At 59.8% G+C, this 26,622-nt stretch overlaps 1 protein-coding gene and 1 long non-coding RNA gene across 2 annotated transcripts in view; one reads left to right on the top strand and one right to left on the bottom strand.

Moving 5' to 3' along the window:
• Positions 1 to 1,734: 1,734 nt before the first annotated feature.
• On the bottom strand, positions 1,735 to 26,515 carry LOC136794552 (uncharacterized). Its single transcript, XR_010841537.1, has 3 exons — positions 26,261 to 26,515; positions 22,753 to 22,906; positions 1,735 to 1,990 (listed from the first exon to the last, which is right to left on the bottom strand). It is a non-coding gene; the product is annotated as an uncharacterized lncRNA (long non-coding RNA).
• The window catches only part of B3GAT1 (beta-1,3-glucuronyltransferase 1), a 29,055-nt gene continuing 26,350 nt past the window's right edge, over positions 23,918 to 26,622 (top strand). Inside the window, exon 1 of the mRNA XM_067039361.1 lies at positions 23,918 to 24,121. Within this exon, the coding sequence (XP_066895462.1) occupies positions 24,012 to 24,121 (110 nt within the window). The 5' untranslated portion in view covers positions 23,918 to 24,011. The remainder of the gene's footprint in view (positions 24,122 to 26,622) is intronic.

Below are 26,622 nucleotides of genomic sequence, written 5' to 3'. Positions count from 1 at the left end.
TCCGCCGTTTCCAAGCGCAGGGCCTGGCGTGCGCTGGGAGCCACACAGGTGTCCGTTCAGAGAGGAAGAGACAGACAGACAGACACATGGAGGAGAGAGCGGAAGGTGGGCTCCAGACTCTGCTTTCCCACCACCGCCCTAGCCCGTCCGCCGCGTGCTTCCCCGGAAATGGGTGATCAGCACAGGTGTCTGAATTCAAGTGAATAGAGGTGAGCTGAAGGAGGCCGTCTGGCCCCAGGCCCCGGAGCCCAGAAGCGCTCCCCCGGCCCCCGGCCCCCAGCGCCGCCAACGTTGAGCTCTTTGTCTCCTTGGGTGAGAAGCTCCTGGAGAACGGAGGCCGTGGACCACCATCGGTACCACCCCGCTGTGGAGCTTCTGGAGCCCGAGCAGGACCGGAGAGCCGTGAGTGCAGTGGAGGACACGGGAGGCGAAGCCGCGGGCGGGGGGGGGGGGGGCGAGAGGGAGGGACCCTGGGGCTCAGGACAGGGCGGGCCGGTCTCCAAGACGAGGAGGAACAGGGCCCGACGGGCCACGTTCCAGCTGCTCTCTGTCGGCCCCGGGGTTGGGACGCCATCCACGGACCAGCGCCCGTGTGCTGGGCCCAGCCGGTCATGGGAGGGAGGACACGGCGCCCGGAGGAGCTCTCAGGGTCCAGGAAACGCAGCCCATGGGCTCCGCCTTCCCTGCCAGGCTGGCCTCAGCTGACCGCCGCTGTGGCCCTGCACCCTGCTGCCCTGCGTCCAGGGCCCTCCCCGGCCCCCCTCAGGTCAGCCTGCTCGTGCTGAGAGCTTCCAGGCCTTGGGTGCGGGCTCTGAGAGGAGGCCTCTGCGGCCCCGTAAGTAATGCCCTCAGAGTCCCCAGGCCCTCCCTCCAGGCAGCGATTCCTGAAAGGCTGCTCCAGGAGTCCCAGACCATGGCCGCCACCCTCTCCTCCCCTGCTCTGTCCGTGCCGCGGACAGAGAGCTGAGAGCTCACCCGCGGGTGTGTGCGCGCGTGCACACACATTTACACGTGTGCGCGCACGCACACACACAAGCACACGCAAAGACACACACGTGTTTCCCGGTCTACTCAGCACCCTCTTCCCTCGCTCTGGTTTGGAACCTCCAAGGTGCCCTCTTAAAACAATGGGATCCCGGACTCGTCAGGACCTGCGTGAGCTAAAGCCACCTCCTCCTTCTGCAGGGGAGCAAGCAGAAGCTCCTACAAGTCCCGGCCCCACCCCCAAGCCCTGGGACCCCGGCCACCGTCCCTGCTCACCCGAGACACTCTGTTCCCTCCCCTCTCTCTCTGGATGCTGACAAGGCGGAAAGGCATTCCTGGGGGTCTCTGCTCATCACGTGAATCAGCCTACACAGCCCCGCTTCAGTTCCTGAGAGCCCCGTGCAGACAGACGGGCACCCCAGCCTTCGAAGACCCACCGGAGCAAGTGGGCCAGCTATCGGCCGCAGGGGCTGCAGCAAAGATGCCAGACAACCCCGCTGGCCCGGCTGGACCAAGTCCCTGGCTCACCTGGGACTTTGGCCTCCTCCATGGCTACCTCTTCACGTCTCCCAGCCCAGGCCTCAAACACCGCTGAGGGAACAAGAGGTCTCTGCCCTCTTCCCTCCGGCTCAGGTAAGGCCTTCGGTGCAGACAGGCCGCCCTCCCTGCAGAGGTGGGGCAACCGTTTGCGGCCAAGTGCATTCACCCCCAGGGAAGGTGTGGGCGGAGCTTCTCTGGAAACAGCTCTTTTGGCACTTGGTCAGCGGGCCTGGAGGGTCTCAGCCTCTCTGAGCTGCAGGGCAGGCATCTGCTACAAGCAGATGGGAGGATGGAGGGGGCTTCCAAATGAAGGACAGGGACGCCCCCCGCAGAGACAGTCCAAGATGAGGGGCAGGACACCTGCCCAAGCTGCGCCTTCCAGGCCAGCATCCCCTCACACCCGGCCTGGGCCGCAGGGAGTGTCTCTGTGTCCAGCCGTCTTTACACAGCACAATGTGGAAATGGCCTGGAATGAAATTACATGGCAGTTTGGTTACCCTTTAATCACTGCAGGCAGACGAAGATGCCGCTGTGATTACTACCAAGGAATCTATATTTATTATCTTGTGGGGGTTTGCACCCGAGATACCGTGATCTTCCCGCAAGGCACCTGATTGATTCATGGAGCTGTAAAGAGGCATTTCCACCTGTGTCACTGGGTTGCATCTCCCCCCGACTTGGCAGGGCGGGGGCAGGGAGTGAAGCCTCCCCATGGGCAGGCCTCCCAGGTTGGCTGGTCTAGAGGATTGGGGAGGGGCCTGAACGCAGCCCCAGGTCAGCACAGACCACTTGAGACCCAGCTGGCCAGGAGCACTAAGGTATGGGCCGCCCACCCTCTGCTGTTACAAGCAGAAGGGCGCCAAGCTCCTGGGTGCAGCTCTCGGAGGCACAGGAGAGACGCAGGCCCCCACGGGCCCCGGGCCTCGCGCAATGGGATCTTCACAGGCTCCTTAATTTTCCTCGGCCGTGCCCGGTGTGACTCGTGATTGACAGCGTCTGTCGTGAACACTGGGCCACGATCCACAGCCGGCTGTGGGCTTCAGAAGGGACGCAGTGACACAGGGGGTGAAAGGCCCCCGGCTCTAGGAGATTGTGGGCCGCGGCTCGGCCCGAAAACCAGCCAGCGCCACCGCCGTCCCAGACGGGCTGTGGGCGCTTGGGAAGAACCAGGCGAAGGGGCGTTCTCAGCCTCTGGCGGTGTGAGGAGGGGGGTGATAACAAGGGGTTAGACCAGCCAGCAGTCCCATATCCACCTCACTGGACCCGCCCTCCCTGGCGGTCAGAGCCAAAGGCCCTCACCCCTCCAGCTCCGACGCCGGACCAGAAGCTCCAAGGCAGCCACGGCAGGAGTTCTGAGCCACGGAGTCCACACACCGGACCTCCAGGCCTGCAGGCGATAACGTCCTCCCCACAGCTCGCAGCACGCAGCCCAGGGGCCAAGACAAAGTGACCTCTGGTCGTCTCTAAACTACTCCTACAGTGGTTCTGACACGTCCCGTCCCTGGACCAGCAAAGGCTTCCATTGGGTCAGAAGGGTCTGGAAATGTGCCCCCCACCCCACCCCAGCAAGGCAGGGCAGGGAGGCGCCCTCTCCCCAGAGGATGCAGCTCCCGCCATTTCGGAGACCGAGAATAAAGGGCCGTGGTGGCTCTCTCTTGTACTCATTGAACACTTTACACGATTACAGTGTTTATTCCTTTTAGAATTTAAGAAACAGTTTTATGCCCGTTACACAAAGGAGGGAACTGAATCTCAGACAGCCTCAGCGTGCGGACCTGGTCCCAGACTAGAGCCCGGATGTGGGTTCTAATCCCTGGGAACCACCGAGGGCCCTGCACGGGGTGCCCGGTGAAGGTGGGTGCGCCCCCAAAGAATACAGCAGGACACTTCCTTGCGGGGAGGGGCACAGACCGAAGGTTATCGAACGATGCTGGCTCTTCATAGGCCCCAGCCTGGTCACAATCCTCTTGGTCTCTAGGGTGGGACCGGACCCCCACAAGGTGACGGCAGAACAGAAGTCACCACCACCAGGTGAGCCAGGGACGCTTCTCCGGCGGGTGCAGCAGGTGGGGCTGAGACGGAGGGGCAACCGGCCAGGAAGGCTCTCGACTTGCTGAGCAGCTGGGCGCCCTTGCAGGAGGCCAGGCACCTCCCCGGCCAGCCGCAGGGTCCCGACCCAGGTGGACAAACGGGAAAGCACGGCCACGGGGACGTGGGGGGGTGTTTGCATCCTCTTCCTCTGAGGTCCCTCGAACTCAAGCTTTCCCATCTCCTGTCCCCCCATCACTGCGGCCCCAGGAAAGGCAAGGCTTTGCTGCCTTCAGCCCGGCGGTTTCCCTTCCGTCCGTGCCTGGACCCCTGCCCGTGGCCAGGGAGGTCGGGCCCTCCATGTGGTGAAGGCACCCGAGCCCCCTCGGCGGGATCAGTGGCCGAAGACGGGCTGAACAGGGTCTGGAAGGTGAGCTCGGGAGGCGTCCGGGACCGGAGAGCACAGGCCGGCTGCCCTGCTGTTCAGCAGTGGTTGTCATTCTAAACACGGTGTTCGTTACTCCGCCGTGTGGATTCTAATTAACTGTCAGAAACGCATTGTTGAGGGATGACGGATTATCCTGGGGAAACTATTAACATAACCGTTCCCTTCTGCCTACGTGCAGCCGGGCCCAGAGCAGGCGGCTCTGGTGGCGCTGGGCAGCCCGGGGCAGCCACTCCACGCCGGCCGCTGGGAGGATGGTGTCAGCGCCGCCCCACCTGCCCCACGGGACAGGGGCGCGGCCTCCTGGGGCGGCTCGGTGCCGGTCCTGGGCGGCGAGGGCACCCGTAGCCCGAAGCCCGGGCCGAACGCAGGGAGACGGGGCGGCTCGGCGCAGACGCGGGGTCTGCGGTGGCGGCGTCACACCACGTGCGCGAGGTGGGGCGCGGGGCTTGCAGCGAGAGCCACGGGTGCAGAAATCGTCTCTCTACACTGACCTCTAAGGCTCTTCTTTGCTTTACGTGGGTCACACCGTTCAATTCTAACCAACACGTGTCAAAAGGTTACGCGCGTCGGGGTTCTCCAGGGACGCAGAACCAAGAGGAGAGAGGATTCTTCTAAGGGACTGGCCCTCGGCATTGCAGGAGCTGGCAAGTCCCAAATCCTCAGGGCAGGATGGAAATTCAGGGGAGAGCTGGTGCTGCCGTCCTGAAGCAGAACCCTGTCTTCTTCTGGTCTGAAGGCCCCCAGCCAAATGGGTCAGCCCCTCCCCACGTTACGGAAGGTCCACTGATTGTAAATGCTAATCACATCTACAAAACACCTCCCCGGCATCTGCACTAGCATCTGACCGAGCAACAGACACCGTAGTTGGCACAAAAATTCACCGCCACGAAGAAAACATGGGCAAAGCAGCCCAAACTCAATCAGGAGAGGGAAAACACACTCACTGGACCATGTCCTGTGGAAATTACTTAAAGGAACCTCAGATGCTGGTCACTCTCCTAATACTGTATCTCACCGACTCTAAGACACTAACAATTGCATTGTATCTTTTATTTTATGTACTATTTATTAAGAAAGAAGGGAATCCCGTGGCGGTCCAGTGGTTAGGACTCGGCGCTCTCACTGCCGAGGGCCAGGGTTCAATCCCTGGTTGGGGAACTAAGATCCCGTGAGCCAAGCAGTCAAAAAAAAAAAAAAAAAAAAAAGGAAAGAAAAGACTGCCAACTAAACTAGATGCAATGCATTCTTATGACATGATTTGTTCTCTATATTTGTTCAGAGAGCTGTTTAGGCCTATTTTGGCAAATTTTTTATTATCTATTACTCTTTTACACATGCAAGACGAAAACTATCCGTTTGATAAATTGGCTAAGATGTTCTTTTTTTTTTTTTTTTTTGCGGTATGCGGGCCTCTCACTGTTGTGGCCTCTCCCGTTGCGGAGCACAGGCTTTGGACGCGCAGGCTCAGCGGCCATGGCTCACGGGCCCAGCCGCTCCAGGGCATGTGGTATCCTCCCGGACCGGGGCACGAACCCGTGTCCCCGGCATCGGCAGGCGGATTCTCAACCACTGCGCCACCAGGGAAGCCCTAAGATGTTCTTAAAACTTCTTCCCGTTCGGAATCCAAGTCTCCTGATTCAGGGCCAGCGACGTTCAGGTTTTTCTGCACGACGTCATCTGTGCTGTCACAAGCTCGGCTGGCGCAACATTTCTAAAGGAAACTACATTCGAACTAAACACCCCGGAAGCCCGAGCACGTCTGCAGTCCCGCAGAGCCGACCAGCTTTGGCTCTTGCTTTGGGAAGGTTACCACACACGCCTGGTCCTCCTTCCCCCACGGCAGTTTGATTGCTGTGGGTTAGAAAAACCCACCTGCATTGTCCTCTGGGCGCTTTTCTCGGCCAGGCCGCAGGTTTGGAGGCTGGAGCCCCGGGCATCTGTGCCAACGGCGAGTGCTGGGGTGGTTCCCACCCCGTGGAAGCCCCCGTGGGGAGTTGTGACACCACCTGCGCGGGAGTGAAATCCGGAGGCAAACGAAACCCGCCGCATCGGGTAATCACTGAGCTCTCTCTGACAGCTGCCCCTGTAACCCACACGCCTCCCGTCCGGTGCCTCTGCCCCTTCCCCACTGTACAGGTGACAGGCAAGGGTCGGAGAGGTTAACGACTTTCCCAGTTGACTCCGCGTCACCGACGGGAGTGAGCGACAAGGGAAGGGGGCTGCTCTCACGGAGCCCCTCGGGAAGAGCACAGTGGTCTGCAGCGCCTGGCCCGCCTCTGCGAGGCCCTGATGATCCCGCTAAAGTCGATGGGGCCACACGAAGAACTCGGGGACGGCAGGCCTGCGCAGGGAGGGGCTGGCGCCGGGGGCGGGGACGGAGGCCACAGCGGGCGGCCCCCCCCCGGGGCTAGCACAGGAGGGGTATCCCCCCACGCGCCGGACACCAGCCCCGTTAACACGCACTGGCGGATTTCTGAGGTCGCGTCTCTGCTTTTCCTTCTCTGGACACAGGAGGCCTCTGACGAGATCAGCCCCTCCCCAAATAAGGGAGTTCTTTATGTCGGTAGGAGAGAAAGAAAGTCAGCGTCTCAACCAACAGAAAGATCACTAACGTTTTACTCCCCTGGATAGACTCGAGGAAATCCTTATCGATCTTAAATGTGCTACTGGACAAATACATCTTCTGAAAAGCGGCCTTTCAGAAGTTTGCTCAGACTGTAGAATCAGGCACAACGTTTGCCCTCCGCTCACCGGCTCAACCCCACGAGGTCGCCCTCTCGCACCTGCACGACCACCGGGAACACCCAGAGGGAGGTCAGCTCGGCCGTTTACAGGCGCAGAACCCGTGACGAGAGGGTGTGCGCGCGTGTGGTGGGCACGCCCTGCTCCCTTCCGCAATGCGGCTCTCGCTGATGACAGCATCCTAGGAGCGTGCTGTTCCCTGGCCAGTAACCTGTCATCAGGTGGGGTCTGGAGCCCGGGTGTCGGGGGAAATTGTCACTAGAGGGATGCTTGACTCGGGACCTTAGGCAGCACAGGGCTCGCTGAGGACGCACGGCCCGCGTTCTGCGGTGAAACCAGGCAGAGGCCGCTCGGCAGCCCCACCCGCTGTGCGGACACCGCACACGCTGTGCTCCTTCCGTGGTCCTTCGAGTCTCTGAGGGCCGCATCTTGCAGGACAGGCCCTGATCCCCGCGGATCCAGGTGCCGTGGCTTCCCCCGACGCCTCTCTGAGGCCCGGCCAGCCCTCCCTGCGCACGCGCAGCTCCGCCCCCCCGCACTGAGCACACCACCCACACCTGCGGTTCCCTCCCTCCTGGGCTCCTGCTGCCCCCACCCCCCCGTCACTTTTTCCCAGGGAAGGCACCTCTCATCACGGAGGCAGGCCTCCCTAAGGACCTGGGACTGGGGCCGGCCTGCCCTCTGCACGCGCCGCCCTGGGAGGTGGGTACATTAAGGCCCTCCCCACCCCTCGGGGGGTGGTGATGCTCGTCCTACACACCGGCCAGGAGGATGGAGCGCAGCGTTCCCAGGAGACGGCTGGCTCAGCAGTGCACCTCCTCGCCGGTCTCCCTCCCCCAGCCCCGCATCACTGTCCAAACAAACAGCTTCCAAGCCCTCCCCTCAGGCCTGGCCTCCGGGGGAAACCTCGGTAGGACAAAGCCTACAGCACTCTGTATCTAGACTCCAACCGCCAGAGAAGCTCAAGCCGTTGGAACGGGTGAGATGTCGGAGAGAAGGCGCGGAGGGCGGAGACAGGGGCTCACGCTGACTCAGGGCAGCAGAGGAAGGGGCGGCGCCGGCGCTGATGGTGCGACGGACGGACGACCTCCCCCCTCCCCGGAGGCGCCGGGGCTGCGAGTGCCGGGTGGGGAGTGCAGCTTCCCCGCTGGGAGGCTGGACGGACAGCCCCCTCCAGACACTGGCGTTTCAGCCACACAGCCGATCTGGAAAAGGGGATCCGGTCACTGGCCTGCTCCCTGCTGTTTCTTAAACAGACACAAAGCACATTTCCGCTGCTGAGGTTGCTCCTACCTGTCGTGCCAGGAGATAAAAACCGAAGACCTAAGGCAGCCAAGCAGAAGTCCGTGGAGCCGGCTGTACGGTGGCTCCGGCCCCCTCCCCTCGGGCTCAGTCCTGCCCCCAGCCATCTCCCGTCCCTGGGCTGATCTCTGCAGAGGTTAAAGGGGACCCTGGGAGGCAGGAGGGGACAGGAGGATGCAGGGCCAACTGCATTTACCTGTCTCCTCCGCCCCGTCTGGAAGTCGTTCCGGGAAGCTCCAGAGGGACCCCCCCACCCTCTGGACACGTTACCACGCGTCCCGCAGACAGGAGGCGTTTCCATTCTACAAGTGTTGCCGCTGGATTCCAGTCGCCTGAAATGTCGCCGTGTTCCTTGTTCTGGCTGGGACCACTGTGCGCTCTCCTCTGCCTTGAAAACCAGCCACTCGGACACAAAGCAAGCCCGGGGCCGTGGGCAGGTGGGCCGCGCTATGCCAGGCCAACGCTCTAGCTGCTGAGGGGCCTCTGGCCCCCGCATTCCTTTTCTGGCCTCAGATCCCTCGTTTGTAAAATGAGAAGGTTTTACTAGGTGATCTCTAAGGTGCCTTCCGGCCCTGACATTTTCCGTTTCTGAGGTAACCAACGTCCAAAAGGCTTAATGAAGTGTTGGTTCATATCATTGGATCAGAATCACTGGAACGCAGTCCCCTTGACAACAACTAGACGTGCATTGTTCACGGCCATGCCCCGGTGCTGAGAACAGATCTGGGCCTACGGTAGGGGCTCAATGAAACTGGATGGAGAGAGGGAGGGAGAGAGGCATATGATTTCTAGGAATCTCCTGGATTCAAAGGCTTTGTTAAAGACCTTGTAAAGGCCACTCATTCGGAAAAAAAAAAAACACCAAAACTGAGTAGGGCTTGGGGAATTAGCCCACAATGGACCAAAGTAAGTTGATCGCAGCATATTTCATATCAAAAGCACGCTGGGCAAAGAATACCGCGAGGTCAGGATTCCCAGACGGTGGGGCCAGAGAAGCTGTTGATTCTCCCTTCACTCCTCTTGGAAAGTTTCTGGAAGGGGAAGGTGTACAAACCCCGCCTGGAGGATGAGACTCAGCGCCAGGTGGAGGGAAAGAGTGGGCCAGCTGCGCTGCAGAAGCTCTGGAGGTGGATCGGAGGCCCAGACCGGTGGGGCCGGGGAGGCAGCTCTTGGCTTGGAGCCGAGGCAGCGCGCTGCAGCCTCGGCTCTTCTCCCGAGCTCTGCTCCGGGCCCTCCACCGAGCCGGGAGCCCGAGGAGCCGCCCCTCCCTCTGAAGCCTGCACGGATGGGGCCGCCCACCCGTGGCTTGGTTCCAGCAGCTGATTCCCGCCCAGCCCCGGGGCCCCCTTCTCTTCTGTCACCAGGGCTGCCCCGGGAGACGCAGCCCCTCAGATGACTGGCCCGGGTGGGACCCTCCACCGGGCAGGCTCCTCTGCTTCCACGCCTGGCAGGTCTGCGTAAGAACCTCCCTCCAGGCCGCTCTCTGGAACCCACCTGGCGACCTCGCTCCCTGCTTCCTCCGTTAGCGCGGGGAGGAGACCCGGCTTCCCCAGCGCTGGCCCCGTTCTTCCCAGTGACTTGACTCTGAGGGTGTTAGGACCCTCCCAGAAAACTGGGCAACTTTCCACTCGTTCTCGGATGGGAACACAGAGGCTGGAACACACCCAGCCCACTTCTGGGCGTTTTCCAGAAGCTTCCAGTCCTCCCAGCCACCACAAGCCCCCAAACAGGACAGCTCCCCCAGGGAGCAGACGCTAGAGTCAGACGATTTACAAAGGGGCTTTGGGCTCACTAATGTGGCTTTGATGCCGCAGCAAAGAGCAGCAGAAGCCTCGCGGAAAGTGCAGGGAGAGATGAGACCCTGCTTTCTTCTCTCTGGATGATTTGAGAAGCCACTGGTACCCAGAGGGCTGGCTCACAGTCCAGACTTCACATTCCGGGGTGGTAGAGTCCGGACTTCCCGACCCACATGCACGGGAAGTCCTCCCCACCCGGCTGTGCGATGCTGGCCCTCCATGGCCCGCCCCGCGGGCCCACAGTGCAGGGCCCAGCCTGCCCCAGTCACCAAGGGCCGGCTTCTGTTTTTTGTGCTTTCTGGAATCACAGAAGTGGTTCAGAACGTGCCAGGTAGAGACGTCTCTCCAGCGCCACACTGGCTTCCCCGGAACCCGGGTACCAGGCCCACCAGTGGGCAGCAGGGCCCAGAGGACACTGCACCCCTCCGAGCAGGATGACCCCTGGGGGAAAGGGACTTCGGGGGCTTCACCCACGTTACCTGACTGGACCCTCAGGGAAACAGATGCTCCAGGAGGTCCAATGAGCTTTCCAGGAAGCAGGGCAGCCCATGATATCACCCAGAGCTGTGTGACCCTTGAACCCGCGTGGAAGGGGGGTGGCCAGGAATAAAGAAGGGGGTCCGGCCAAAGGGATCCAGAAGAGTTCGCATGGCCTCAGAACTGCGGTACAGGCTGCAGAGCTGGGCCCAGCCAGAGACAGCCCTTCCCAGCCAAGTCCCCCCTGGGCTCAGGGGTCAGGCTGGCAAGCCCAAGAACGAACGGGTTCCATACTCCACCATGCTTTCCAGAATCTTCCCTGACATACAACGGACGTCATGTCCCCCATTTCTCTCTCCAGGACGGTGGGTTCGGTAGAAGAGACCGTGTGGGTTGAGAAACCCGATTCCCATTCCACCCGCCCCCAGCCGGCTCGCTTCTTATGGAGTCACACGCGTCTCCATCTGTCTTCCTCCTCTGCTCTCCCATCACCCGGTGACAGCTGCTGCCTGTCCTCTGCCTTCTCCGAGGGGGCCACCCCCAGGTCCTTTTACAACTGTCACCCAACAAAGCCTTCTGCCAGGACAGCAGGACCCAAACGCATCACGTGAGGGCTTTCCCGAGAGCCAGGGCAGGCCGGGGCCCGAGCAGCGGGCAGGGGCCAGGACCACCCTGCAGGCACCCGTGCCATCTCACCTCTGCCCACAACTAGACTCACAGCCGAGGGCCCGGGAGACGGCTTGGGGACCTTCTCCCGGAGAATCTGCCCTCCTATGGAGGCGCGACTCTCTATGGCTATGACGCCTCAGCAACTTAAAAAAATAATTATCTCTGTGCCTCGCTTCTCTCCGAGAATCTTGGGATCAAAAGAGCAGCTTTCCTCAGGGAGAAAGACAAGGAACAGAATTGTCAGGATAAATACAGTCAGCCAGCGGCGTGGCTCTGCCGAGCTGGAGTTGAGGGGGTTTGGTTTGGTTTGTTTTCCTTTCTCCTTTTGCTGAGATGTTCGGTGGAACGGCCGCGGGTACGGCCGGCTCCCTGCACCAAGATTCTCACGGGGGACGGGAGGGTGGAGCCGCGGGCTTGGAAAGTGTCACATAAGCCACCGGGCTGGTGCCAGGCCCAGAGCTCAGACCTGTCTTAACAGTCAAGCCAGAAAGGTAAAGAGGGGCTCTACACCCCCTAGACTTGTTCGGCCACTTTGGTGGCTCCCGGAATCCCACCTCCACGGCCCATAGTTAAACGTGCACCCGGGCCGGCGGGCAGACAGGAAGCAGACCCAGCCTCTGCTCCTGCACCCTGAGGCCCTCACAGGGCGGGACAGCCCGGATGGAGGTTAGGGTCAGGGTGCTTCATAAAAGCACCCTGTCTGGTGAGGCAGCTGGACGCCGGCCGGAGCACCAACCCCCAGACGCAGACCAGGGCTGTGCTGGAATGCAGCTGCCTTGGCACCTTCCCTGTGAACAGGGACGACCCCAGACGGGGTTCCCCTGGCCAGGATGAGATATGGACCTAGCACCTGCCTCTTCCTGACAGCCTCTGCCACAGCATTGAACGAGAATGTGGGTAATGGCGTTATCAACACAGGCGTCACAACTAGTAGTGTTTCCTGTTCATTAAGCACCTGTTACGTGCACAGTACTTTCTACGCAGTAGGAAAAAAAGCACGATGCAGCCAACCTATAACCTAGGACACATCAGACGGTCCTCAAAAACTCCCAGTGCTGACTCAGCACTCATCACACAGTCGCTGAGCTGGGAACCTCTGGAAACGCTACGATAAGTCAGATATGGTTGCTAGCCTTGCGGGGAATTCATCCTGGTGAATAAAAATAGACTGTGATTCACCAAAAGCCAGAGGGGAAGCCCAGGGTGGGGGGCTTGTGAGCTGGGCCTGGGAGGTTCAGTGGACAGAAGAGGAACGGGTCACCTCCTAAGCAGAGAGAAAAAGCATTGCACAGCGGGAGGCGGGGGCAGAGTTCCAACAGTAACAAATAAGTGGCAAGAAAAGGCAGAATGTGATAAACGTCAAATGAGTGTTTCTGACAGTGAACGCCAGACAGAGGAAAATGCCTGTTTGAATTGGGGCGATCAGGAAGGACCACACAGAGAAGTGAGGTTTCTCACAGGATCCTACAACACGAGTTGGCTTTCCTGGCACAGCTGGGGAAAGGGGAGGGTATTCCAGATGGAGGACAGGTCAGAAGGGCCAAGCTGCAGGACACCTGGTACACGCGGCTGCAGAGCTGGGGTCGCGCCTGGAAACAGGCAGCCGTGACATGTCAGGTCCAGGGAGTGGCTTGGGCGGGGAGGAGAGTTCCCCCATCAGAAGCAGGTCTGGGGCTGCAGGGACACAGGGAAGGCGCAACACGTCCGTCGCCCACCTCCCTGCCGGGTCCCCCCTACCCCGCTCCTGGCCTTCAGCCCATCTCACACTGCACGTGGACCTTCCTGCTCTTTATTCCAAGAGATGCTTTTCTATCACAAACAACACGGAAACATCGAGGTCGCCTGAGCACAGCTCATCTTGAGAAATAGATTCCCCACCTTCTCTCTGCGGTGGGGCGGGAGGTCTCTTCTTCCCCTGCTGCTCTGGGCACTTTCCTAACGAGAGGAGCATTTGGAGCGCAGAGGACCACCTCTTGGGCTGGGTGCCACTCGGCCGTGCCTGAGGGCTGGCCAGCGGTTCCCAGGGGACACCTGGGGAAAGGGGGCAGTGGTCAGGCCTGGGCTGTACTCCACAGAGAGGAGAGGGCAGGGAAGGCCCCCCCCCAACCAGCTCTGTAACATTTCAGCAGACTTCCCCCTGGTCCGGCTCACAGATCTCTATGCCCTTGGCATCATGTTACACGTACGTCCTGTGTCCTGCCTTATCTTAACCCTCCCTGAGGTCTGACTGTGACACGGTTCTCTTCCCATTCCTTATCATCTGGGGTGTCCCAGCTCGGATGGCATTTCTTCCAGGAAGATTTCCCTGACCACCCACCTCTCGGGGAATGGCCTCTCCCAGCGGCCACCTGGGTCCTGTACCTCTTCTACGGGGCCCCCATCAACAGTCGTAGAAGCTCCTGGTTGTGTGAGGCCCTGAGGGCAGGACTGTGTCCGTTTTGACGACTGTGTCCTTCAAGTCTAGCAGAGTTCCCGGTGTACATTAGGTCTTCAGACCCTGCTTGTTGGATGGACAGATGGATGGAGCCATTCTACACGCACATCACATTTACGGTCACATGAAACTTCATTGTAAGGAGTCACCATAATTCTACCATAATTGCTGAGCAATTCTCAGCTGTTTGTTAACTCCTTTGTTGCTTGCCTCCCACTAAATGGTTAAGTTCCACAAAATGCAGAAACCATGTGCTTTCTACTCACCAGCGTGTCCGCAACATCTGATCCAGATTTAGAACATAACCTTGATATTTACTGAATCAACGGCTTAAAGAATGAATGAACACCTGGGCTGTGATTACAAACAGCACTGTGACCGAACCTCTGTGCGTGACTCTCAAACACAAAGGAGAATTATTTAATCAGATCACTTGTACACGTATAGAGGTTTCTAAACACGTGTATCCGTACCGTTTAGGTAAAGATATTACCAGTGATCCCCCGCCAGCAAACAGCACGGGTATCAGGATGTCCTCAACTCACGGAAGCACAACAAAAGTATACTTTTAAAATCTTTGCTCATCTGGTAAGTGAAAATAGTATCTCATCGTTGTTCATTTGCATTTGATTTCTAAGAAGAATTAACATTTTTGATACAACACTTTCTTAGTCATTGGTATTTCAAACTGCCCATTTATACTCTTTGCCTATTTTCCTATTGGGGTTTTAGTAATTTTTTTAAACCAGTGTCAGCATAATTCATTCTTTGGTTTTGAAAGCTGTACGTTTTCCATTGTTTTGCCTTTTCATTGTAGAATCCTTTTGATATATAGGATTTCTTAATATAATCAAATGCATAGTTATTTATTCCATAAGCACTTTTATGCCTAGAATATCTTTTTTTCACTTGGAGGTAAGCACTGACTTAAATTTTCTTCTCATATCACTATGGTTTGATTTTTCCCCATTAACATATATCAGTTTTGATATGTGGTATACAGTGAGGTTCTAAACTGCTTATATTTCCCGGCAGTATTTATTCCATCACCCACGCCATCCCACATTGAGGGCCCTCATGCAGGCGATCCTGGGCTGTAAATCTCTCTCCTCTTCCTTAACTATTGTGCTGTCCTCCTTAGTAGTGATTTATGGTTTGTTCTAATAGCCGGTAAAACAAACCGCCCCTCAGTCAACTTCTCTGTCATAATTCTTAGCTATTTTCACCTGTACATTTTTTCAAATGAACTTAAAAATTATTGTGCCTTCTTCCCCTCCCCCTGAAAAATCAGAGTTTGCAGAAAAATTAAACCTGTGACTGAATATGGGAAGAACTGATATCATGATATCCAGTTTTCTCATGTTCTTAGCCCACCTCCACGGCCCCCGGCCTCCGGGATCTGTCCTCCCAGCTTCCCTGCGGCTAACACCCGCCCTGGGCTGCCTTGCTTCACACGATCTGTTGACCTCACCACCCCCAGTGTACCTGATGCCCAGTCAACTTCGGATCTTAGAGACCTTGGTTCGGAGTCTACCCAGCTCCCTTTGAATATTATCAAGCCGGCTGCCATTCCTAACGTACCTGAGGATCAAGGAGCTTTATCACCACGACGCTAAACTGACAACGCCAAACCCTTTCACTGCAGAATTACTAAGAAGTCACTAAGTTTAGACAGAGCCATACGTGCCAATCAAAGACATTTAGAGTTAGCAGAAACCTTAGACATGGCTCATCTAGCCCAGCCACCCCATTCCACGGTTAAAGAGAGACAGGCTCAGAGAGGGGAAACGATGACTCGGGTCACACAGCAACCCAGTCACTTGTGAAGGTACAAACGGTCCCTCTGGACCCAGCGGGGCAATGGAGAGGGTCTGAGTGTATCTATGTGGAGATCGGACCAAATGGCTGGGCTGGAGGCCAGGGCTCAGCAGTGGGAAAACGGAGGGAACATCAGCTAATGAACGCTCCAGGGGAGCTCCAGGACAACGTGGCCAGTGGACCCAGAACCCGAGGCCAAGCAGACGTGGGTCCCACACCCCTGACACTCACCCCACGTGGGCGTGAGGACAGGTATGGGGACCACACGCTCCTCAGCCTTCGGTCCGAGCTGCCCTCGCAGCGGGGTGAGACGCCGCAGGACAGCAGACTCAGCGGAGCAGCCGTATGCTCTGACCCCTCCCTCGGCGCCCAGGCACGCGGCTGCGCTGGTCTAGTCGGGCTGCAGCACCGAGAAGGAGCCTGAGGCCCACCCGACGGGAGCATCCAGCTCCTCTGCAGCCTGTGTGGAGCTGAATGACGCGTAATTCAGTTAGAGGAGAAGGAAGCAAACCTCATCACAACAGTTGAAAACATGAAAACAACAAATAAACAGCTGCTTCGAGTTAGCAACAAGGAGGCCAATTTCATCTTTGCAGACAGAAAAGTGCCATCTCCCATGTGCGTGCGTGCGTGCGTGCGTGTGCGTGTGTGTGTGTACTCGGGAGGGGCGGTGCCTTCAAGAAGCTGCAGCTGCAAGCAGCGCAGAGCACGGCATTACCCAGGTTCCTGGAACAATTAGCCCGATTAGAACTACACCAGGCACAGCACGCAGGTGGAGGCCCAAGCCGCACCCCATACACGTCCCCCACCACGCACACGCGCCCCTGAGACACACGTGCGCGCGCGTGCGCACACACACACACACGCACGCACACGTGCCCCCCCGCGCGCGCACACACACGCACACGCACACACACACTGCCCTGTGGAACCCAGGCTGCAGGGGAAACACCTGGACCCTGAGAGGCAAAGTCCTTGGCTGGGAACATGTCCCCAGTCAGTGTGCAGCAGGCAGACATCTGGCCCCGCAGCAGGAAGCACGGATCTAAAATGGAGATTCCTGGGCCCCTCCCGAGGTAGCAGATCAGAGCCCCCTGGGGTCCCGAGAGTCTGTCTTCACAACAGCCTCAGGGACTCTTCTGCTCACAGTAGTGGGTGAAGGACTCAGTGACACACCTTCTCTAAGAGCATCCGTTAGCCGTTGCCGCGCTCACCCTGCAGAAGCTGTTGCTTGCGGCGGGTCTCCCTGGGTCCAGAGATGCTCCGGAGGCTGCAGGGGTGGCCCGAGTCCCTGCCCAGCCCTGCGGCTGAGAGCTTGCGGCCCCAGGCCACACGGTAGGAGCGGGGAGCCCCCCTTGTGGAGCCGTGCTGTGGGCTGACAGCGCGCCCCCGGGTCTCACGGGAGTTTCCCGAAAATCCTCTGTGGTCAACACCTCCGCCAGTTGTCCTCACAGATCAGCTGCAGGCGGGCAGGTGCTGGGGGTCCACTCCACACGCGGCGATTCTGGGGTCCAGGCTGAGGGGGCCGGAGGTCGCGGTGCTCCGGGTCGTTCAGAGCTCCGGCACTTCCTGTTCTGTCGGGTGAATTTGTTGTGGCTTCCACACGTTTTCTTCCGAGGAGCTCTGCCTGGTCCCTTGGTCCCCGGGGAGACACCAAGTGACGCTGAGGCGTCTCTGCCCCGGTGCACGGATCCTGCTAGGCGCGCGGGATGGAGCACGGCTCCACATCACCAAGCCTCGCGCGCAGCCTAGAGACGCTGGTCCCAGGCCCCCGAAGTGGGAGGGCAGCCTCGAGGGAGAGCCCGCAGCATCTGGAATACGCCCTCCGAGCCCGGGCTCCTCGACCCCCTGCCTCCACAAGCAGCTGGGATTTGGTCCCTTACCCGCTCTGTGGCACGTGGCCTGACGTCCAGGGCCCCCAGGCCTGGGTCTTGCCCCCATGGCTGGGTGTGGTCTAAAGCCGCTGGCTTTCCCATCACCCTCACCCCGACCACGGGCCCCATCAGACCAGAGACGCCCAAGCTCCTCCCAGGTCAGCGTACGGGGCGGCAACGTGCTAAAGCCACTCCTCTCTGCAGCTCTGAGGGGACTGGGCGCGGGGCGGTGAGACGAGCTTTCCGTCCCCCAGCATCGCCGGGGGACGGGGGCAGCGGGTGGGTTTTCGCCAGCGTCATCTAGGACTCAGCCAGCTTTTCCAATCTCCAGATTCAAGGCTTTTGACAAACCAAGAAAATTTCCCTGCGTTATTTCTTTATGTGTTGCGTCTCCATCTGTCCCTTTCTCCTTCGGGAACTTCTCCTGTTTACATGTGAAGTCTCTGGAAGCTGCCCCCCAAATGTCTTATTTCCTTTCTCCTCCCAGCTCCCAGCTCATTCTTTTTGCTCCGTATTTGACATAGTTCTTCCACCTGACCTCCGGAGGCACTAATTCACTTCTCAGGAGGTGCCACCTTCCTCTTCACTCCAGCCACTGAGTCTTACGACTCGGAACACAGGACTTTCAGTGCCGGAAGTTTCCCCGGGTCCTCTGGCAGAGCCACCTGCTCTGGGTGCTTTGGTCGTGGTCACCCTCGGGTGTGTTTCCGTTTTCCGATGCTGCCCTGTACTTGCCTCGCGGGGCCTTTCAAGCCGTTGAGGTCCCTTGAGCCACGGCAAACTCCCGTGAGCCCCGGGGGCGCGCTGTCAGCCCCCAGCACGGCTCCACGAGGGAGGCTCCCCGCTCGTACCCCGTGGCCTGGGGCCGCAAGCTGTCAGCCGCAGGGCTGGGCAGGGACTCGGGCCACCCCTGCAGGCTCCAGAGCATCTCTGGACCCAGGGAGACCAGCTGCAACCAACAGCTTCCTCAGACCTTCCCCCAAATATCTAACATTCATCTCAAACTTAATGCCCAGAAGAGAACCCTTGGTTTCTCCTAAGAGATCTGACTCTCCCCTACTTCCCCTAAACCTTTGATCCACAAACTTCGGCGTTATCGTCAAGTCTGCAACCTCCCTCATCCTGTATGTCCAAAACCCATGAGTCTTCCCGGTTACCCCAGGTCTAATTGTCACCTTTTCACCGCACTTTCCTATCAAGGTATTTTTCTTATGTCGACAGTAATCCAATTCTCCTGATTAGGCTGTACGGTCCTAGATTTTGCCCTCTACTTCTATGTATTTATTTAGGGATTCAAGCATTCGAAAAATACGTATTAAGTACCTGCTGTATGCCAGGCCCTGAGTTAGGCTGGGAAGGTAATGCTGGACCCACTGTGGTCCCACCGTCAAGACGCTCATTGCACACAGGCGGGGAAGCAGGTAAGTAACCAGGAAACGCTGCTCCGAGGCGAGGACCCCGCGGGGCCGGGTGCGCTGCGGGACCGGAAGCACCGGCCCCCTCTCTGCAGCACGTGTGAAGGGATCCGGTGCCCTCGACCCCCCTATCCACCGTCAGCACCTCTTCCTGATCACCTCGCCCTCTTCCTGCTTTCACGCTGCACAGCCCTTCCCGCCTCTCCCGACCCCTCCTCCTTCCTCTCACTCACCCGTCTCCATCCCTTTCTCCCCGGCAGGACCAGCTAAGCCCCAGCATCCTGACTCCTGTGGCCCACCAGTGAGGGGACCCCACACACAGAGGCTGGGGACCACATCCCATGCCTTCTCTCACCCGCTCGTCGGACCCCCGACACCTGAAGGCAGTACAGCCGAGGAGAAAAGACCCCGGCTCAGCCCAGCCTTCCTGGCTCCGCCAGCCTCGTGACTTAGGCGAATCTCTCGACCCTCTTGGGCCTCAGGTTCCTCATTTGCAAGACGAAAACATTTAAGCGCGTTTTCCTTAGAAGGAGGTCTCCTCCAGACTCAACAATCTACGAACTGATGAAACTTGTTTGCTATGAATTCAGTGGAATGTAGGAGTTTATGTTGGTGAAAAGAAATCGAAAGATGGGTGTTATCACTGCCTCCAAACTCTTACCCTGTCCTGCGCCCACGAGCCTTCGCTCCTCAAGGTGAACCTCAGGGACCCAGGGCAGCAGCCTCGCCTCAGAACCTTTTAGAAAGGCGGGATCTCGGGCCTACCCATCAGCATCTACCTCCTCATCAGCCTCTAATCAGAATCGGGAGGTTCCAAAGTAAGAACCTTGGGGTCTGAGAGGCACCGCCCTCGAGGTGTGTCCTTGAGGACACAGCCCAAAGAGTTAAAAGGAGGCACTTTTCGAGGTGGGTTTCCAGCAACCCGAAGGCCCGCCGGGGCCCTCTTTGCTGACCCTTTGCAGCTGAGCCGTGGAAGGCCCCCTCCAGGTTCCGCCAGGTGGGCTCCAGCGTGCAGACGGTGCTGGAACCTGACGTGGAGAGAGCCCCGAGCCGGGACCACACCCCGTCTCCACTGCACCAAGAACACGTCGCGGGTTTCACGGCAGCGTCCTTGTCCCACGTGTCGTGTGTCTTTGGTGGCCCCCTTCCACGTTGGGCTGTAAGCTCATGGAGGGTAAGTCACCACGCTGCCCAGAGACCAGCAGGTGCTCCGCAAACGGCAGCTGAACGAGTGCACAAATGGGGGTGACATTTTTCAAAGGAAGAACGGAAAGAAGAGAACACCCAGAGCCACCAGTCCTTGAGTGGCTAAAATAATCCTGGGGGTTCAAGGACCTGAGACGGTACCCAGTCGGCGGAAACAGCCACTACTATCCTCCCGCCCACTCACGGCAAACGCCACCGCGGCCGGTGACACGTGCCCTGCTCACCCCAGGCGGCTCAGACTCTTCACACCCCATCCCGACACCACGACCAACTGCTGGACCGGCTGATGGGCCTCCTGGAGCTCCCCTCGTCCCCTCGCCTGGAATACGGGTCCCCCGACCGTCTCTGGCCCTCCCCCAAATACTTTGTCCTACTCGGCGCCTTGCCTGTCACTTTAAGGAAGGTCCTGTCCTTTTCAAAGAAACGCAGCTACGGGGCCTGGGGACGGCGCCGTCTGGGGCTGTGAGCCCGGCCCCCACGGACATGTGGCCCTCCTGCCAAGCCCAAGGGGCTTCCTGAGCCTCGATACTGCTGGCGTCCAGATGCGAGAGCACACGTGGGGCGAGTGGCGCTGGCCTTGGTGCTGAAGCGCACATATGTACGTGGGAGGCTGTAAAACCTACACTGCCGGGAATTCAGGGTTCTTGCTCTGCTGAAGGAGGAATGAGAGATCGGAAAGTCCAAAATGACCACCCGTCTGCAGAAAGCGGGGCTGTGTGTGTCCCACACACTGGCAGACGTGTGCCGTGACCCCGAGGGCCCCATAAGAGGCCTCCCTGACTCCTGCCCTTCGTCCTTCACGGGCTGCTTGAAGACAGGTCACCCACTCGCCTGCAGAGACCCCAAGTGTGCACAGGCAGGAGCGGCCCTAGGTGAAGGCCCAGGTGCAGCCATCCCTGGGCACGGCCCCGGGGAGCAGCCACCTGGCCTGGGGGCTCCGTGTCTGGGCAGGAGGCTCAGGACTGGTGGCCCTGGGCTCTCACGGAAGGGCCTGATGCTGGCCGGTGTCCAGGCTTCCGGTCGCCTCGGCCCATCGCTTCTTCCCAACATCGAGGAAGATCCTGACCCTCGACGGTCACAGCCTTTGCGTGCGTCCGCCCGCGCTTCCTCTTTCCTGCCTCCCAGAACTCCTGACGCCCTCGACTGCCTCATCAAGCCCTTCAGCTGCCCAAGATCAACGAGGCTTCGGGAAGCCCCAAGTGTGAGTTCTCTTTCCTACTCGCCCAAACTAGGTCAGGCCACTTGCAGGGTGACAAAGAGCCAGCAAATTCTGAGCACCCCTCGCCCAGTGTGTGACATTCTCTGGGCTCCAGGGAGAGAAAGAGGAGGGAAGGAAGGAAAGCAGGCAGGGAGGGAGGGAGGGAGAGGGGAATTCACAGGCCTGAGGAATCCTGAGAGGGAGGAGAGAGACCTGCTTCTGATACCCTGAGCGCATAAAGATTTCTCAAACCTTTTAATGCAAAACTTCTCTTTCAGAATGTGCCGGGTAAAAAAAAAAATCACTCCTCTAAGTCTGAAACTCACCTGCGACCGTCTTAGTCTCCCCTTCCTCCTCTCCCACCCGAAACATCATCACACCCAGCATCTTGGGTAACGACAAAGAGACAGTGGAGGCCTCTGCCCACGGCTGCCCCTGCTCTGCTCCTACGCGCGCTGTCCGCAGCAGCCCTTGCCCAGGCCTCGGCGGTCTGCCCCTGTCTCTCTCTCACACACACACACACACACACACACCACAGAAGCCGTCCCTCCGTATTTCTCTTCCTTCCTTCCCAAGGGTCCAGGGGATTCACGCGGGGAGAAGCAGACAGTGAAGCCGAAACCCAGACACCTCGGGCTTGAGGGAGGGGCCCATCGGGCTGAAAGCTGGAGCTGGGCCTCCGCCTCCCTCTTTCCAGCACCGATCAGAGCTGCCAGCAGGCGGCCGACGGCATGAAGGGGTTCCCAGAGGGGAGATCCGGCTGTTCCCTCGGCTTTTCCAAACCCCAGAGCGGAGGGTGAGTGTCGGCTGCGGGCTCCAGGGCAGGCCGACCCGAAGGTCTGGGATGTGCACCTCCATCCCCGCCTGGCCTCTGGGGGGCCCGCCGGGGAGTCAGGACCACACCCATCGCGTTCCTGAGCGGCCCCTCCCCGGAAGACAGGAGTGCGGGGGGGTGGGGGGGGTCAGGCGCACACACGGGTCCTCAAACCCCAGCCCCCGCCGCGCCGCCCCTGCTCTCCACGCCCCGCACTTGCTCGGTTTTGTTTCTCAAACGCGGGGAGCCCCCTCCCCCCAGCTTTGCCGGCCGCCATCCCCAGTCCTGCCCCGGCCTCCAGCTTCCACATGCAGCTGCGGGGCCCGGCCGGACCATGACCTCTCTCGGGGGCCTCCCTGGCCCTCGGCCGCGAAGAGCCCCTCCAGGGGTTCTTCCCAGCTCTCCACCTGCGGGTCTGGGTGGTGAGCGGCCGGAGTCCTGGACCGAGCCTGCCGGCATCAAATGACGACTTTGTCCCTTACTGCACACGCGACCTTGATTACGTACGTCGCCTGAATACCGCGCCCCAGACCCCTGACCCATAAGATAAAGTTTATAACAGAACCTGAGCATAAGCAGCACGTCACAAACAGTACCTTACGTCATGGAAGTAGTTACTGCCCGTGAAGACCCCAAAGCAGCGGGCACACACAGAGCGCCCACTCCAAGTTAACTCTGCCAGCGGCTGTACTTCCTGCTACATCCTGGTGCCCGGAACAGCGCCTGGCGACCCACAGGAGCTCATGACGGGCAGGTAGCGTCCGCTGGGCACACGAGGGCATGCACACATCAAGAAGAGCCTCCGGGTTAGACCGGAAGAAGTGTGACGGGCCTGGGCATCCGGAGAGGTTGCAGGAAGAGAGCACAGGGCCAGAGCGGGGGGATCTGGGGGACCTAGGCCTTGCTCTGTGGCTGAGCCCAGCCCGGATCATAAGGGCCTTCAGAGGGACTGGGGGTAACGGGCTCTGGGGAGCCGTCAGGGAGCAGCGGGCAGGTCAAGGGCCTACCTGGGTTGCTTTCTCTTCCCACGTTCACCTCAGGGAGACGCCCCTCCAAGTCCGGGGCCCTCCTGCAGCCTCTCGCACCTCCCTCCGCCTCGGGAAACAAAGCGAGACAAAAATTCCATCACTGAAGCAGTCTGAAGCCATGGACGGTCTCTTCCTGTGGACGCAGAAGTTCGCTTCAGCTCAGGAAGAATGCCAGCTCCATGGCCAGGAGGGGAGGGAGAGGGGAGGGCGGCTGAGCTGCCTGGTGACCAAAGGATGACTTCCAATTTGTCACAGGAAACAAGAATGTTCAGGGTCCAGGGCTCTGACCGGAACCCAGTGAAGGAGAAGAGTTTAAAGGCCTCCTTCCCTTTCCCTCTGGGTCCTGAGCTCAACCACCCAACATAACAGGTGCACGGCCAGCCAGAGCCACCGCGGGGCGTTTCACGTGTGCCCGCCAGATGCCACAAGGCACAGCTGGGCCTGGGGAGCTCGCCCCTCCTCCCTGGTTGGGTAGGGGGCAGCTGTGCCTCCCCTCCTCCCCGCCCCTCCAAGAGGGAGGCCTGTGCCCCCGTAGCACGTGGTGAGGGCTCTCCCTGGACCTTCACGCTCACATCGGCAACACCACTGCTGTAGATTCCGGGTGGGGGGCTGGCTCCTAGAAATGGGGGTCCCAGCAATGAGACAGCTAAGGGGGGCACTGGATCCCAGCCGCCCAGCAGGGAGCGGCTCAGCTGCTTTTCTGCATCTCTGGGGGTGGGGGCGGGGGGGGAGGGGGCAGGGGAGCAGAAAGGGCTGTCTGCAAAGGAAGCACCTTTAGAAATCAGGAGCAAACCGAGCTCCTGCAGCAAGAGGGCCAAGGCACAGAGGGAGCCCGCAAGGGGGACAAGTAGCTGATAAGAGCAAACTAACTGCTATTCATACTAAATGAGGGCACAGGTGATTTGGAGAAAACCCACAGACCCCCCCCCAGATGTTTTACGGGTTTTGCATTGCAGCTGATGGCTTTATGGGACCCTGCTGGGAGGCAGGTTGTAGGAGCTGGGCCAGGACCAGAGCGGGGCAGGGCTCCCGTCCGGCTTAACTACACAATAAACACATAAAGCCTTGTCCCTGAGGACAGACTCGGCTTTGCATACTAAACACTTCAGCGCTAGGCCCCGGCGGCCTCTGAGAAGCGGGGCTCAGTCCTGGCAGGGGAAGAGGTCGGAGAGGATGATCAGTCATTCGGGAGACCCAGGGGCTGCGCCAGATGTCTGGAGCCAGGGCTCTAAATCCAGATGTGGCAGGGAGAGATTTCCACAGACCTGACAGGCCAACAGGAAGACGGGGAACGGCAGGAAGGCAGGCGTTCAGCGACCACTTTGTGGCGGCTGGTGGGTGTGCACAGGTGTGTCTGCCTGTGGGGGGGGGGCGTCCAAGCACGCGCATGTGCCCGCGGGGTATCAGGGGGCGTAGGTGCATGTGTCCGCGTGTGCGTGTTTTGTGTCCACGTAGCTGTGGGCGCATCTGTGTGTCCACACACTCGGGGTGTTGCCAAAACTTCCCACCGAAACGATCGGCAGCTGTCCTCTCCCCACCGAACCTTATCGCGCTAATTTTAATACTACTTTATTGTGTTACGTTGGCTCTAAAAATTAAAATTTAAAAATTCCATCAACAGAGCCTGGGGCTACGCTGCAAGATAGGTCCCTAGAAAAGGGTTCACTGTCACTGTTGCTCTTCCAACAATGGTGAGGGTACATCCCGTCACCCCCCTCCCACCCCACCCCCCCGCCCCGGGCCCATCTGGCTCCCCTCCTGCTCGAAAAAAGGGAGGGCAGGCGGGAACAGCTGCAGAGACGGCCCGCTGGCCTGGCCGTGGCAGTCAGGACCAGAACACTTAGTCCAACCTCTCGACTGACTGCTCCCGAAGACACTGGCGGCCAGGGAGGGGGTCACTCAGGCAGGGCCTTCAGAATCGGCCTGAAAGCCGGGCCTCCTCCCGAGCTCAGCAGCTGGGGGCCGTGCCTCACCCCGCGGGAACTGATGGAGGGATGGGGTGACCCCGTCACGGCCTCGCAGCCACTCTCCACACTCTCTCTTCCCCGTCTGTAAGACGAGGGGAGAACTAAAGGTCTCCGGGGGGTTTCTGCCCGGCCCTCTGTACCACATGACTCAATGGGGAGGGAGGCAGTGGGTATCCAGGCAAAGTGAAGGCCAGGCCCCCCCGCCCCGCACCGGGCTTTTCTGCGCGGTCCTCTTCCCCCCACCCCCACTGTCCACGAGGAGGCAAGGAGAGGGCCTCTCAGCAGTCTCAGGGAGCAAGGATTATTCCAACAGGGGAAGGGAAAAGCAGAGTAGGACTGGCTGTAATTCCTGCCTCATTACAAGACTGAAGAAAGGATCCTGCACTGCAGCAGGAGGTACTCAGGTTAGATTTGGCAGAACTTCCCTGATGGCATCGAGGGCCGTTAAGCACAAGGATGGAGGAGGGAGTGGGGGCAGGGACAGATGTCCCGAGAGGCAGTAATTAACTCTTATTTCCAAATGTCCCTGCGACGGTATGCTCTGTGGGACCCTTTTCCTCACTTCAAGATCTTGACCAAAGCAGCTGATTGTAAAGCCCCTCCCCCTGCTTCTACCCGAGCCCCACCTGCCTCACACACTCAGCACAAGAAGCAGGGCGTGGCTCCGTACTGACCAGGCCAGAGAAGGTGACAGGGGAAGGGGTCCCCCAGTGCACAGAGACACACTGCCCAGGGGTACCACTTTGATCCAGAAACACCTGACAGAGGGTCGAGAGTCAGTCACCGAGTGAGCGGAGGAGGCCTCTGAGCAACTAGAAAGCACTGACATCTTTCCGGTCCCCCTGGGGCCAGAACCCCACCTACCGGAGCTGGCCTCCCTGGGGCTGCGAGGAGGACCAGGGCGGCCCTGACTACAGATGTCCGGGAGAAGGGCCGCTGGCAGTGCAAACCCTTAAAACATATACAAGGATGGCCTCTAAGCCTCTGGCAACTTGACAAAAGAGCATTTGGGAGTATCTCCACGGAGGGCTACAGCTGCACCCCACACATTCTCATGCACACGCAGAGGACTCACACCCCTAGCCCACCGGGCACAGACAGGCAAGGGACATGCAGGGGCTTCTTGGCCCAAGGAGTCTTTGATATTTCCGGATACCTGCTGGCCCTTTGCTCCTCTCTGCTCCTGTTATCCCTTTCCAGCCTCTCCAATCCCCCACACGGCCTGCTGCCTTCTCTTTGGAAAGTCCAGGGTCCTTTGATGGGGGGAGGTGGGGAGGCTGACCCACAGCAGCTTGGCGTGCCTTCGACAAGGCAGCAGTGCCCCGACAGCCGAGGACCCCCCCCCCGCCAGCTCCACCCCACAGGCACCCCTGTATCCGGGCAGGTACCACCCGCCCCCACCAGCCATCTCCCTCTCCGGGTGCCTGAAGCCAAGGGGGGGCCGCACCCTCCCCACTCTCCCGCTCTGCCTCCTGGTCCCAGCGAACCGCCCCCCAACTGCCCAGTCCGGAAACAATCACCCTTTGAGAAAGGCTGCCAAGCTGGGCGCCAGGAACGGCCTGGATGGAGGCGGGGTGGGGGCTGGAGGGCTTTAACTCCCGAGAGCGAGGCCTGGCGGTGTCGCCCCGCCCGCAACCCAGCTCCAGCGCGAGGGGCCGGGGCCGCCTTGGCCGGGGAGGGCGCGAGGGTGGTACCACTCCGGGGTCCTTCCCTCCTCGCGCCCCGCCTCAGCCCGCGAGGGTGGTAGCGACCATCCGCTGTGCGGGTCCAGCCAGCTGCTTGCGCTCGCTCGGGGCGGGGGCGGGCGCGGGGGCGGGGCGGGGAGCGGAGGCGGGGCGGGGCGGGCGCGGGCGCGGGCGCGGGCGCGGGCGCGGGGCGGGGG

Source organism: Kogia breviceps, chromosome 7 (genome assembly GCF_026419965.1).
Source record: "Kogia breviceps isolate mKogBre1 chromosome 7, mKogBre1 haplotype 1, whole genome shotgun sequence".
NCBI lineage: Eukaryota > Metazoa > Chordata > Mammalia > Artiodactyla > Physeteridae > Kogia > Kogia breviceps.
Note: the sequence above shows the minus strand (reverse complement) of the source record. Positions and strands in the feature narration are given on the sequence as shown.